This window comes from Lagopus muta, chromosome Z, assembly GCF_023343835.1.
Source record: "Lagopus muta isolate bLagMut1 chromosome Z, bLagMut1 primary, whole genome shotgun sequence".
NCBI lineage: Eukaryota > Metazoa > Chordata > Aves > Galliformes > Phasianidae > Lagopus > Lagopus muta.
In genome coordinates, this window is record NC_064472.1 from 34,610,610 (window position 1) to 34,625,661 (window position 15,052).

The 15,052-nt window shown below is 36.2% G+C and overlaps 1 protein-coding gene across 3 annotated transcripts in view; it reads left to right on the forward strand.

Annotated features, from left to right (window-relative positions):
* Positions 1-15,052, forward strand: part of FOCAD (focadhesin) — a 92,185-nt gene that overhangs the window by 35,133 nt on the left and 42,000 nt on the right. For all 3 annotated transcript variants that reach the window (XM_048931674.1, XM_048931675.1, XM_048931676.1), the window contains 10 exons: positions 2,078-2,182; positions 2,597-2,698; positions 3,186-3,316; positions 4,961-5,087; positions 7,728-7,862; positions 8,164-8,214; positions 8,994-9,077; positions 10,550-10,682; positions 13,140-13,328; positions 13,594-13,715. In XM_048931674.1, the coding sequence (XP_048787631.1) occupies positions 2,078-2,182; positions 2,597-2,698; positions 3,186-3,316; positions 4,961-5,087; positions 7,728-7,862; positions 8,164-8,214; positions 8,994-9,077; positions 10,550-10,682; positions 13,140-13,328; positions 13,594-13,715 (1,179 nt within the window). The remainder of the gene's footprint in view (positions 1-2,077; positions 2,183-2,596; positions 2,699-3,185; positions 3,317-4,960; positions 5,088-7,727; positions 7,863-8,163; positions 8,215-8,993; positions 9,078-10,549; positions 10,683-13,139; positions 13,329-13,593; positions 13,716-15,052) is intronic.

A 15,052-nucleotide genomic window follows, 5' to 3' on the forward strand; every position in this document is an offset into this window, starting at 1 on the left:
AGTGATACTCTGTTTTTAGTATGTAAAATGGAGATAGCATTACTGATATATTTGAAAAAATCTTGGACAGAGCATTGTTTACTATTTTCTGGAGTATTTTTGTTGTATTGACAGAAGGGCTGTATAAGGGATAGTTCCCCTTCCATTGAATGCAAGAAAGTGTGAAGGAACTGAAAGGGAGAAGAATTGTTGTCTTCTATCCCCATTTTTTGAAGAAAAATTGTCCTATAAAAAGAAAAAGAAGATAATTTTTAAAAAATCAGATCACCAAACAGTCATAGTCCTGTTAACAAATGAGAGTATTTTGTCTCATATGTAAGTGAGTGAAGATAGAGGCTGTTGGCGTAATAGATCTGAAAGCAGGGATTTAGAGGATATTTACTTGTCATATGAGAGAATCAAAGAGCTGTGATATATGTTGCTTCTCAGAGAGTGTGTTATTCTCAGAAGTTTGTTACTTCTCTTTATACCTTTGCCCATTTTTCTGTCTAATTGTTTATTCTAAATGAGATAGTTTTTTGGTCAGAGAAAGGCAAATTGATTTCAGAGAAACTTGCAAAAAGCCAACAGCTGTTCAGGTGAAAATTAGGTGTACAGTCACTTAAATGGAAAGAATTTTATCTGTCTCATCATCTGCCTTGAATTGTTTGGTAGCTGGTGTCACTTCAGTGTTAATAGTAGTTTGGAAATAAATTTATCTGTGCCTACCAATGCGTTTGGCTGCTGTGATCTGCTGAGGCAAGGATATTAAGTTAACCAGGAGAATGTTGCTTAAGAATGCTGGTTAGAAACATTTATGCTGAGGCAAACTACTGCAGAGTACAGTATAAAATCACATCCTTTGGGTGACAGTGTTTTTTGGGGCCATCTGTTTTACCATTAACTGTAAAGTAATAAAGATGTTTGTTATAGATTCAGGTTTTAGGGAGAGTAAACGAAAACAGAAAACCCTACTGGAAATTAGAGATGCTTGAGCTAAAAAGGTCAATCTGTCTCTTACAGTTTTGCATATTCAGATATGCTATTCTCTGCTACTGTGTTTTATACATGTATTGGTATGTACTGTAAAATACATAAGGGGAGATAACAAGTATTCTTCACTTAATTATCTAAGAAACCCTGAAAATTACTATAAGTATTTCAGAATACACTGGATTTTGAAACATATGGTTCTTGCCTAAATTCTTATGAAAGCATCTGTGCAGATTTGCAATCTATTGTTTTCATAAATGTAACAAATGTTGTGATGTGTAAGACAAAACTTAATTGAACCACTTTTTTTTTACATGAGGGTGAATTTTACTGTGGAAATTTAAGAGGAAATGGGAAACTTCTTGCTATTAATACTCTCAATTTCAAGAAGTAGAGGACATATGAATAGCTGTAAACATGCAGTTTAAAGTAGCTGAGTTTTCTGTTGAATTTTAATTTCCCATATGGAATGAATTCTTCATAGATTGGTTTGTGTAAATAATCATTACACTTCCAAAAGAGAACATGGTATGGCATCACTACAGTATATGCTGTAATGAAACCTGCAGCATTTGTATTTCTTTGTGATATGGTACGTTCAAATAATATTGCATGGTGATTAAGGGATTCCTTTAGAAATTTACACACTAAGAAGATTCATGTAACAAATTGATAAGTTAGGGCTTACAGATATTACTAATATTTCTGTAATTCCCTTTTCCAACTTTGAGCCAATTAATATTTGCTAATTATGAGAGTCTTTAAAAATATTCTCTACATATTTGGATCCAGATCATAATGGCATTCATTTTTACCTGTTTTTCTTGCAAATGTGAGACATTCATTAGCATTCTAGATTATTGCATTAGTTACAGCTGAACATACATAACAGTGTACTTCTAAGATGATTACATAGAAGGAATAAGTTACAAGAAATAAAAAATTAAACTGTGAAATTTTTCTTTGTTTTTATTATTACCAGAAAGCAAAATAATGCAGAAAGGTGGGAGTTCTTAATATTGTCTTACAAAGTCATTCTCTTGTATGTAAGACAATTACCAGTTGGCAAACTAATTCTGAAGTTACTTCTTTTGTTTTATTGTAGGTCCCAAGTCTTATTCCTGTTCTGATATTTATATTGGGAAGACCTTTGGAGCCTGCACTTTACGGGGATATATTGTATACTTTGCCTTCACTTGGTGTACACAAGGTCCGAATGAAAGTTCTTTGAGTCAAATGAAAACTGCATCAATAAGCAATCATTTATTTACCAAAAAAAAAAAAGTGATTTAGGCTGGGAAATCCATAGCTTGCTTAAAATAATAACTGACTTGCAAGCATAGGCATTACTTTGTAATATTTTGGATGGAATATGCCATTTGAGTAAGGTGAAAAGTATGATATGCTTTTTTGTCTGTAGCATACCATTATTGTTTTTAGATAGCCTAAAAATATGTTCTTTAATTCATTGGTTTCCAGCTTCTTTCTGACATTGCTGTTGGACAGTTACATAACTGTGATAGTTGGTCCAAATACTGATTTGTAGATTTGTGAACCTTCTTGGACATTAAAAAAAAAAAACAAAAACAACGCAGTAACTTTTGGTTAACAAAATCTCTTCCAGGTTTGTGTAGCTCAGATTTTACGATCCATACACATGCTGGGGAGCACACCAAAGCTTAGAGCTGTTGCTCTGCGTCTGATGACATCTTTGTGGGAAAGACAGGTTAGAAAATTCTTGCGGTGTCTCTGGGTATAACTGCAATTTGTAAACTTCATTTCTCCTAACCAGGAAAGGAAATTTGTTTTGGAGCATTGCTTCCACTAATAATCTCATTTTCAGCAATATAATTGAAATGGTGAATGTGGTGCCTTTATTGATTATGTTTTAGTGAAAATTTCAGTTATACATAATTCAGGAAAGCTACTTTTCAACAAGAAGAAAATTACGATTTTTGAGAGGTGGGTTTCTGTTTAACATAACATGGTAAGAACAAGACTTTAATAAAAAGGCAGTAACTTGCTTCTTTGTTTATGAATCAGCAATAAAGATAGCATCTGCAAAAGTTACTAATATCTCATTACTGCATTGAACTCTGATGAAGAAAAGCAAACTATGGTATGCAGTAAAAGTAGAATTTAGAAGTCAGGTAAAACTGGTAGCAATCAAAAATCTTGTCACCAAGATAATTTTTATGTTAAATTACTTTTAGGATCGAATTTACCCAGAATTACAGAAGTTCTTGGCAACATCTGATGTACCCTCTTTGTCAGTTGACAAGGATGCTCAGTGGGAAAAAGTGATTGCTAAAGCTGCCTGTATAAGAGATATTTGTAAACAGAGGTAAGTAGAAGAGTTTGTTATCAATCTTATGTCTTTGTATGGGAAAACTTTTTCAGATAAGCTGCATAATTATTTCTAGCTAATCTGTTTGACTAATTATGGCTAATGCTATGGCTAGTATTTTTCTAGTTGTGCAAGACACTGACTCACGCACTGTTAATCTCAATTACTTACATATCATGGATTTAAAAGGATGTATAAGTAATTTTAAAGTTAGTGGAAAAGACCTATCTTCATTAGAAACAAAACAAGGGTCCTGCAACTAATCCAGAACAGAAACCTAAAGCATACCAACTCCAAATTTTAAAAAAGAGTAATGCACCACTGGAAGAAATATCTAAGTCTTTTGATCTGTTCAAAGAAAGATTAAATACTTTTCTACAAGTATTTTTTTCATCACACACAAATTATGGGTCTTTATTCAGATCTAGTACTGGCTGTGTAACACAGTAATTAATTATAGAATTATAAAATGGCTTGGGTTGAAAAGGACCACACTGATCACTTAGTTTCAACCCCCCTGCTACGTGCAGGGTCACCAACCAGCAGACCATGCTGCCCAGAGCCACATCCAGACTGGCCTCCAGAATGCCTCCAGGGATGGGTCATCCACAACCTCCTTGGGCAACCTGTTCCAGTGCCTCACCACCTCTGTGTGAAAAACTTCTAATATCTAACCTAAACCTCCCCTGTCTCACTTTAAAACCATTCCCCTTGTCCTGTCACTATCCACTCTCGTAAACAACCATTCCCCCTCCTGTTTTTATACTCTCCCTTCAAGTATTGGAAGGTCACAGTGAGGTCTACTTGGAGCCTTACCTTTTCTAAGCCAAACAGTCCCAGTTCCCACCTTTCTTCATAGAAGAGGTGCTCCAGCTCCCCTGATCATCTTAGTGGCCTTCCTTTGGACCCGCTCCAAGAGCTCCATGTCTTTCTTGTGCTGGGGCCCCAGGCACAGACACAGTCCTCCAGATGGGGCCTCACAAGAGCTGAGTAGAGGGGGACAATATCTCCCTCTCCCTGCTGGCCACCCCTTTTTTAATGCAGCCCAGAACACAGTTGGCCTTCTGGGCTGCAAGCACACACGTCCAGTTTCTTGTCCACCGGGACCCCCAAGTCCTTCTCCGCAGGGCTGCTCTCAGGAATTTCTTCTCCAAGTCTGTGTAAGTACCTGGGACTGCCCTGGCCCAAGTGCAGCTCTCTACACTTGGCCTTGTTGAACCTCATTCAGTTCACTTGGGCTCACTTCTCCAGCCTGTACCGGTCCTTCTGGATAGCTTCCCTTCCCTCACATTTATCAACTGCACTGCTCAGCTTGGTGTCATCTGCAAACTTGCTGAGAGTGCACTCAATTCCATCAGTGTAATCTTTTAGAATACACAACATTCTTACAAAAAGAGTTCCGTAGCTTATCTACTTGGTTTTTCATTGCAAGCTCTGTGCCTGCTGATCTACTTCTCTATCACTCCACCTTTAAAATTCCCAACTGCTTCATTCCATTTTTCTCCTTTGCATTCTAGTTTGTCTGTTTTAGTTATCACTTTTATATAATTGATACTTAGTAAATTTTTCTGTACAGAGTACAGTTGTTTATATGTGTGAATACTGCCCTACTGCCCTATATCTTTGTGTTCTTTCCTTTAGGCCATACCAGCATGGAGCAGATATGTTGGCTGCAATTTCCCAGGTGTTGAATGAATGCACAAAACCTGATCAAGCTTCACCTGCTGCTATTGTCTTACAGGGTCTTCAGGCACTTTGTGAGGCTGAGGTAAAGTCAAATTACCTTATCAGTGTCTTGCATGTTTTGCTTGTGGATAATGTCACTTTTCCCTCAGTTGAATTTATTTTTTTTTTTTTCACAAATACGGCTACATAGAATTCTTCTCTCCCCACATTACTTGACTTTTCCTGTGAAAAGTTTTACTGTTTTACTTTGAATTTTCACTGCAGCAGGCAAGGTGGCTGGTTTAGAATTTAATCAGCATGATAGTTTGTGTCAGAAACGTTCTTTCAGGCATTTTTCCTTCAAATTTGAAAAAGAGCAGCTGTGTGGAACATAATTTTGATTAGATGGAAAGTATGTAAATCATTTGTCATATCTTCTTACTGGGCTGTCCTTTTGTCTTTTATTCACACAGTTCATCTGGTGTAGGGTATCAAATCACTTGTAGTGAAATCACTTGTATTATTTGTATTTTAAAATAATACATTCATTACTAGTAATGAGGATGGGTGAGCATCAGAATGTGTTACTGTCTCCATCCTTGGAGGTTTTCAAGTTGCATTGGATAATATCCTGAATAACTGTATTTGATCTCATAGTGACTCTTCTTGAAAAGGAGGTTGAACTAGAAAACATCTTGCCAGCTCAACCCAACTGTCAAGATCCTATGATATCCCTGAATTAGGAGCCAAGATTCCTTCTTTTCAGTGATAATCCATATGTGGTGATGCAGATGTGCTGAGAATCATCCTCTAAACAAACTGTGGACTATGTAGGCTATGTCTAAGTTAGTGAACTATCACAATCACAGAACTAATAGTACCCTACAGGAGTATGTGATTACTTGTTCACTGTCAAGCAGCGATCTTAAGTTTGTGTGCTTCCAGACCCAGTGCAATGATTACCACAATGAAAGCGGTCCAATAAAAGAATGCAGCCATTACCGCACTGTACATGTCCAGTCACAACAGTAGTTCAAGAGCAATACAGAAATGGCAAGTGTTCCATAGACATTATTATTTAATATAGTTAAGTTTCATACAATAGGTATTAAGAACCATTTCAAGAATGAAAATGCTAAGCATACTATTTTAAACCCTATTCCAGCATTTTTGTGGAAGTGGTTTCTGTTTGTTCCTTCAATCCATATTTCTTTGTTTTATTGATCAAAAAGAAACCAGCATAGCAGAGGAATATAATGAACTGAAATCTTATGTGAGAACAAATTATATTGACTGAGTTTGACATATAGATGTAATTGCAAAGCTGGATGTAGTTTAAAACTACTGTATTGCAGTGTTTCTGAGGGGTTGATGCTGGGTCCGGTCTTGTTCAATATCTTCATCAATGATCTTGATGAGGGGATGTGCATGGTTCTTGATTTTATTCTGGGTAATATCTGCAAGCTGCAGAAGTCGTAGTTGGTTAGGGCAAAAAAGAGAGAAAGAGATTTTCTGTTGCATATCAAGTGCTGAAAGTGAAAAGGGAAGGGGTTCCTCAAAGGTAACTGAATCTCATATAGATTTTTTTAAAAAAATGAATATATTTGAAGATCAGTTAAGCAGATACATAGAACTAAGCATATTTTTTACTGTGCTGTAACACTTCCCAGTTCGTGTTGAACTTGAATAAGAATTCTGTCTTTTTCACTGCCTGCAAACAGTTTTGGGCCACTCACTACAAGAAAGACATCGAGGCCCTGAAATATGTCCAGAGAAGGGCAGCAAAGCTGGAGCACAGGTCTTACAAGGAATAGCTGAGGGAGCTGGAATTGTTTAGTCTGGAGAAGAGGCAGCTCAGGGGTGACCTCATCACTATCTATAATTCCCTCAAAGAAGATTGTGGTGAGGGGGGACTCAGCTTCTTCTCCCATGCAACTAGCAATAGGACTATGGAAGAGAGAATAACTTTCTGGTTCCTAACATAACTTCAAAGTGAGATTTGAAAGGATAAATTTTTCTGAGGACTTGCAATGCAGATGACAAGACTCCAAATCCATAATTCGTAGAATAAAAAGTCGTTCCATGATTTTCAGACATGTTTCACAATTTTAAGTAACGCTTGGAAGTGTGATATTACTGACATCTGCACTTTCTCATAGAATGATTTCATTTTCTTATTTCTGATTCATTTTTGTTTAATTATCAGCTGTTTAAAAACTGACCTGCTTAGCACAGGTCTTAGTATTGTATTATTGTTTATTTTACTTTGAGTTCTCTGCAATGATTTCTGGATTCCTGCAGTTTTATATTCTTCCTTTCTGTTCTACAAATTTATCAGGATTTATTGTGTTTGAGCATAAAGGACATTTTGTTTTGGAGCTTTCTCTGCTTTCATGCTGTTAGAATTCCATAGACAGCTTGCTGTTAAGCTAAAAAATGAAGTAAAATATAATGTACAAAGACAAATTATGCATCTGCATCTTTATTTGTATTGCTGCAGTTGCCCTATTTTTCCTACAGAGGAGCTGCTTTATCTGGTAAGGGTTCATCTAGAATTATTGTATACAAGTAAATTTTTAACATGCTTGTAGGATTTTTGATCTGTTTTTTTTTTTTTTTTTAATACAACTTACATTAATTCATATTTACAAGTGATAAGAAAGAAAGCAAATTCTAGAAACAAACATTGTGCCTTGCAGGTTGGAATTGCTGTTATTAATGCTGCCTTCCACTTTCCCTTCAGGTTGTTTGTATTAATTCTACATGGAATGCTCTGTCACCAAAGCTGAGTTGTGATACAAGACCCCTTATTTTAAAAGCACTGAATGAACTGTTTGCTCTTGTTCCCTCATTAACAGTGAATACAAATGAATATGAGGTATGTACCCCAGACTACACTGAATCTCTTCTTTCTTTATATTGTTGTATATGTTTGACAAATACATGTATATTTTTGCCTATCACTACATTGCAGCCCCTACAATACACATTCCCATACCATTTCACAGCTTTAGTTTGCATTAATGAATCCTCACAGGCTGTTTTTGTAGTTCAGGCCAGTACCTTTTGTCTTTCTTAATTCAGTGCACATTAAAAAAGCAGACTGTGTGAAGTAACTTGATTTCAATTGCATTCTTGCTTAAAGAAAAACTAAATGTATGTGTTGTCTACTTTTATAGAAGTTCAAAGCTCAAGTTCTCAGCTTCCTGTGGAAAAACACGCAACACAAGGTAGGTGACAACTGAAAATGTTAATTCCGGATGTCTATATTAGTAATGGTGTTAATAAATGGTGTCAGCAACTAGGTATTAGATTTGATACTTTTCCATCAAGAAAAGTTATCAGTTGTTTTGTGGAAGCATTTTCTTCTTGTTGTTGAATGTTTAAACCTGTTATTGAAGCAGTGTGATGTACAAGAAAAATGGTAGCTAGCTGCTAGTCCTGAGATTTGCAGCTCCCACAAAGAATTGACCCACCAAAGTAATTTGAGTCCTGTGATAGGCTTCAGCATTGACATAGTAGAATTCCTTTGGCTAAGCCAAAACTGTGGTAACTAGCTAATTTGGAAAAAGTCTAAAATAAGATTTTACATTACTTAGGTAAGTACAAAATGTAGATATTAATTCAGACCAATTGCATGGGTATGTACACTGGGATATTGTAACTGGGAATGTTGGGCTACCATAGCCATAAAGTTAGTAGAACCAAAGAACTTTAGTTTAAACGTAGCTTGTATTTCTACATAAACTACACCTACAGCAGTAGTATAGTGATCAGTATGATGTCAGGCCTAGATAACTGGTTTTATTAGTGTGCATTTTATTGATAAAGTACAAAGTAATTTGGAGAATATCTCAGGAAAGCACTGCTGTTCAAAGAAAAGAGTTGGTTACTCTTTTTCAGCATTCAGTGTTTAGTGGATAGGCTTTTTGTACAGGAAATGTTTGGTGTGTATCAGTGCTGTTTGCTGTGTTTGTGATTTTCATTTTTTTTCCTGCTAATTTTCTAGGATGCCATTGTAGCTGTTTCAGCCTACAAATCGCTCTCATCATTTGGCTCTGACGAACATACAATTCTTCATCTTCCTGAACAGGTAGCAATGTTGTATTTTTAGTAGTAAGGGACATCACTTGCATTTGATATCAGTTTTATCCTGTGAATGATGCATCATCTCTATGAGACAACTGAGAGTTTCAAAGTAAAGAGTGAGAATTCCTGCTAGTGCAACGATACTGATATGATTAGCATAACTAAGGTTTATGAGAGGGAAAACTTGCAAGTAGGAGCTAAGCAGTCAGAAGGTAGTTTTTCTTGTTTGAGTGGTCAAATCAGCACATGATTCATTAGGCACCAGATTTGCACTAGATGCTCTTATGATAATGTATGCAACTGAGTCTTTACACCAAAGAACACTCATGACCACTTCCATCCACTGCAGTAATACTCATGCTTTGTGCTCTTGTTCCTGAAATGGGCAAGTTGATTTGAGAAATAGGTGCTTGTTTTGAACTGAGCTGAAAACTTTACCAACATTAGTTCTATACTTCTACAGCATGGCATTTTGTTTGTTTGTTTGTTTGTTTGTTTTGGTTTTTGTTGATTAAAAACCACAGCCAGAAAGTATTTGAGATCACTTATTAGACATCTTGTTGAATATGTAAAGGGCTGTTAAAATCTGAAACTTCAGTCCGATCGGTTGAATCAATAACCTTACAAAATGGAACAGTAGAAGGAAATGAACAAATACGATTTTCTTTGTGAATTATTTTCTCTTTTAGAAGAACATTGTAGGGTAGCAAAGTTTACTGGACAATACTCAGAACTCCATTGGTACTTTATAATATAGTGAATACCTCTGTGAGATTTTAGTTCCTGCATTATTAAGGAGTGGGCTCAGTTTGGGAAATATAACTGCATATTATGAAAATACAGAGAATTAAAATTTAAAAAAACATACTTGCTGTATATAAATCAGTTGAAAGAGTTGAGTGCAAACCTTGCAAATGAAAAACATGTTTGCAGAGAAGAGCACAAGACAAAATAAGGGAAGTCTCCTACCACTGTTGTAATGCCATTTCTCTTCTGTGGTGATACGTAGTTCAGTATTACTTGTACTGTTACTTCACAGTTATCAGAAAAGAAATATATTTCCATTAAACACACTGGAAATATTTTGCAGTTCTTCAAATTCTGAAAATTACATCAAAATACAATATGCAGAACATTTTTAGTATAAAGTATAAAGCATGACTTATTTCTGTGCTCAGAGAAGAATGAGAATAATAATTAAGTTTTAGTAATACTGTTTCAATCTGCAAGCGTCAAGACTAATTTTATTACTGCAGATAGCATGGATTATATATTCATGTGATCTTTATTGACCAGTTCTGCATTTCATTCAGGTAGAAGGAAAGCTTTAATTCTTTCAGCCCCAGTTAATGAAATGGATTGAAATTAATGAAATAGGAACTTTCCGTATTTAGTTGCTGTTTTTGATGTTTGAAATCATGAAAGATAATGAGGATTCAGAGATTTGTTCTGATGCTTCTATTTTTAATCTTCTAGGCACGAATGGAAATTAACTCAATGGAGGAGACAGATGTGAATGAAGATGAGGAAGAGAGGGAGGTGGATCTTTTTGTTCCAGGTTCTTCGTATATCAAGTTGCTGTCTCTAACACCGGATCCTGTATTAGGAGGTACAGTGTGTTCGGTGTTTAAGGTTGTTTTGTGGATTTGTAACAGCAATGACTGTACATGCGTTTGGCTTTCTTCTAATAACATCATGTTGAAGCACAGGCTGTTGTTTTTTTTCTTCTGTCAGCTTAAAACTTCAGAGGAAAATAAGACCTGCAACTCAGTCTGAGGAAGACAGTGGGTCAGAGGTCCTGGTGCTGGGGAAAAAAAAAACAAACACTTCCAATGCTTTTTAAAAATCCTTATTTATAATGTCTAGTCCACTAGAAAAATACAGTTGCCCATGATGTGTTTTCTGGTGTCCAAATAGCCATTATCTCATTACAGTGCCAAGAGGAAGGGCTGTGCAGGCATTCTTAGAGGCAGCTGTCTATTTTAGTCTATGACAGATGGAGGGGAAAAAAAAAACATATGATATTTCCTGATATGAAATAGATTACATGCTTTTTTACAATATATAAGTAAAATACTAAAGCAACGCAATATGCAAAATCCATTCAATCAGTGAAGATATCAGTGCTATGTTTATGTGTATGAAAACTGAAGTATCCTTTATGAGTTGTTTACCAGATTATACATTTGTTTTGACAACTAGGGAGTTGAATCACCTTTAGTATTTGTTGGTGGGTGTTCTTTTTTCTTTTTTCTTTTTTTTTTTTTTAATTTGAGTTCACTCAATTACCATAGTTAGTGCTGTCTTTCAGTTCCAGTCTTCATTTTCTAACACATGAAGTTAACAGAATGTTACTGAAATTAATTTCAGCTTAGTAGATGAAGGACCTATGTGCTTTTTAGGAAAAAGATCTGTTGCTCAGGCTTTCCAGTGAAGCCTTTGCTTGGGTGCATCAAAGTTTAAAGGAAATATTTGCTTCCATTAGATACCCCTCTTATTTTTTGTTGTTGAATCCGTAAGCTCTCCATTGCATTTTTTACTTCTTTGTCCCTCCCTCCTTGTTAAGTCCTTGCAAGGGGAAGAAAATCTTTAAATTTTTTCAGCATCCACATGCCTCTTCCTGAAGAGATGAACACATCTGCTGTGGTAACTGCAGTTAAAACACAAGCTCCAAAAATAAGATGGTCCTGGTTCTGGCAGTACTATTAAATTGCGGGATTTTCTTTTTTTTCCAAGAGTTTTCCCACTCTGTGTGAGGAAAATATCTGAAACTGCAGATCTACAGGATGCATTTCTGCAACAGAGCTGAGAAGAATTAGAAAACAGTAAAAGTAAACTTTCTATGGCCATTAGTTAGAACATGCTGCAATTCCTATTTACTATATAGTACTGTGAATTCTGACATTTTTCTCTGAAGGATGTTGGTCTTATATATGTAGTTTCCCTTCCTGCTATAACACAAAGACTTACCAGATTTACTACTGATCAGATTTACTACTACTCTGTTATCATAAAATCATAGAATGGCCGGGTTGAAAAGGATTATGAAGCTGATTTGGAAAAAAATATTGCTAAAAATTATGTAACCATCATGAAAATAGGAAATGTAAATGTTAGAAGCTCCAGTATAAAATATTGTATTGGAATTGGAAATATATTCCAAGCTCATATAGGTATTTCTGGGTCCAATGAACAATAAGTGAATTTAGTCTCCACTGTTTTCAGTGTAGTCAAAGCAAGGCTGTATTTAGTTTGGGAATTTGTATGACAAAGTTTCAAGCTTAGTTGTTATAAATCTCCTTAAAATTCAGTTATATAACAAAAGCACTAACAGACTCTTGGAGGTACCAGGTTTGTTCAGGTATGATGCCAACTCTTAGCTGCAGTACAGTAACACCGTACAGTTATGTACACTGATGGTACAGCTCGGAAACACCTTTTCGCTAACATCTGCCTTCAGATCCACTATACAAATGAATAGTAACATTTTATTAGTTCTGTAAATTTAGAGCCCAGCTAGACCACAAAATGCATAACTTAAGCACGCAGCACTCAGCATCTACTGCTATAGTTATAGAAATCAAGGTAATACTTCTTTTACTGTATATTCCTTGAATGCACAGACGTTATCTTTCCATGTACTGTTTTTGCACTCTCTTTTTAAATCTGTTTAAAAACAGTCAAGTTTCAGAGACTATATTTTTTACTATGTTCTCACTTGTTCTTCTGCCATACTGTGTCAGTTTTACCAGCGTAAAGGTAAAAAGATACATTTCAGGAATAGCTCAAGGAATAGTTAAAGCTGTTTTTCTTCTCCACCTGCACATATGATAAGACTTAGTGCCATTTGAAGTGACAGTGGCAGCAAATGTGGTTTCAGAGAGACTTGCCAAGGGTTCTCAGTTCCTTGACCATGAGCTCTCATCTGAATGTCATTACTAGATTAGCAAATCTGCCTTGAGGCACAAATGTCAGTCATCTTGGGTTTTTCATTATTGGTTTGTTTTCCCAGTTATCAACTCTGATGTCCCTTTTATCTCTGTTCCTTTCCTTGCGATTCATCTAGCATTTGAAGAATTTGCAACATCTCTAGTCAAACAGGAGATGACCAACATGCCCCGAGGTGTGTATCATACTGCTTTGAGAGGAGGGGCCACACGCACAGACCAGGGGAAAACTGTGGCAGGTGTTCCAAATTTCTTGTTGAAAATGTATGAGAGGAACAAACAACCAGGAATGACGCCAGGCCTTGCAGGTAGGCTGTTCCTCTTTTGGAGTTAGGCAGTTATGCACACTTTCACCCAGTTATTTCTCAGATTAGAATCAGAGTGAATCAGTTTAAGAGACGGTGTTGTCTTAGGTTGCTTACCTATGATTACATATGCTGGGTAGGCTCTTGGATTGTTAACTGTATTTAGTTGACTTTCTTTTTGAGTTTTCAGCTGTCATATGCAAGACTTCTAAACTATCATGAGTATTTTTTACTGAAGTTTTTTTTTCTCCTTCTCTCTTTCTTTAAGCTGGCATGTTGTTGTGTTATGACCTCCCAGTCCATATGGGCAGAGATGGCAAGCCTATTAATCGCTTTCTGGCTAGCAGAGGACGCAATTTCCAGCAAATGTTGGTAGCCCTCATTCACGAGGTAAGTTGCTGGCTTTTTTTTTCTTTTTTTGTTTTTTTTTTTTTTGCCTTTCCATAGATATTGTGCTTCCTTTACACTTGTTTTTTGTGATAATTAGGAATTAGCTAAAGCAGTGACATGTGTGAATGTATCATAATTAATTAAAGGTGCTGTGAGGGACATTTAATTTTAATTGAACGTTTTTGAGTGTTCACTGCTGTAGTACCTCTTCCAAAATCAGAAGCAGCAGAAATTGTCCTTTGCCTTTGTCTGACTTGCGGAAGTACTTAGGCTTGCCTATACCTGTTGTGTCTCACCACTTCTAATTGAATAGAAAGACTGAGCAATGATGGGATTCAGTGGGGAGATTACATTTATGTCTTGTGTTTAAGAAACATTTAGATGTTGTACTAAGGAACATGGTTTAGCTGGGAAATATTGGTGGTAGGTGGATGGGTGAACTAAATGATCCTGGTGGTCTTTTCCAACCTTGGTGATTCTTCGATTATTACTAACACTTGCTATTCTATCCTGACTCTTCAATGTTGCAACTCCCTGAGCTGTTACAATGCCAAGGAAACAACCAAGGAAAGGCTTGAGTTGGATGGGGACCTTAAAGATAATCTAATTCCTTCCTGCTGTGGGTCGGGCTACCACTCACTAGAACAAATTGCCCAGGGCTATCATAGATTATGATTTTTTAAAGAAATGTAAAATTTATATTCTGACTTAGGCAGAATACCCATAAATAAAAACATTGTATGAATAGCTTGGCATTTTAAAGATATTTTTTTTTCACCCACAGCAATACCAGTTTCTGTTCTATTTTTCAAGGATAGAAATCTTGAACAGTCCTATGATCTCTCCTCTCTCTGTTCTATGCTCAGGGAGTTTTGTGCTGTTAGATATTATTTGATTGTAGGCTATTTCACATGAAAGAACACAGAATGCTTTGTGTGTTGAGACTGAACCAACCCTGTGTAATTAAAGGAAATGTCACATTGCACTTGCTACAGAAGTTGGAAGAAGTGGAGTGAATGCAGTATGGTTTGTGGGGGGAATATGTCTGGGTGCTGATTTTGGTCTGTCACTATCGCACAACAGGTTGGAGCCCACTTGCTGCAGAGTTCCTTAAGGATATCAGTGAACTGCTGAAACAAAACAGTGTTATTTATAAATTATTATTATATAAATAACTATAACAAGGAGTTTTAGTCAGAAGCTTGCGAGCAAGGAGTTTGAGTTTACTGTTTGCAAACTGAAAGCTTGACACTGAGCACTTGTGTATGCAGTGGAAAATCTAGGGAGGCTGTGTTCTGATCCTGAGATGTGTCAGCTTGGCTCTGTCTTGTCTTTGC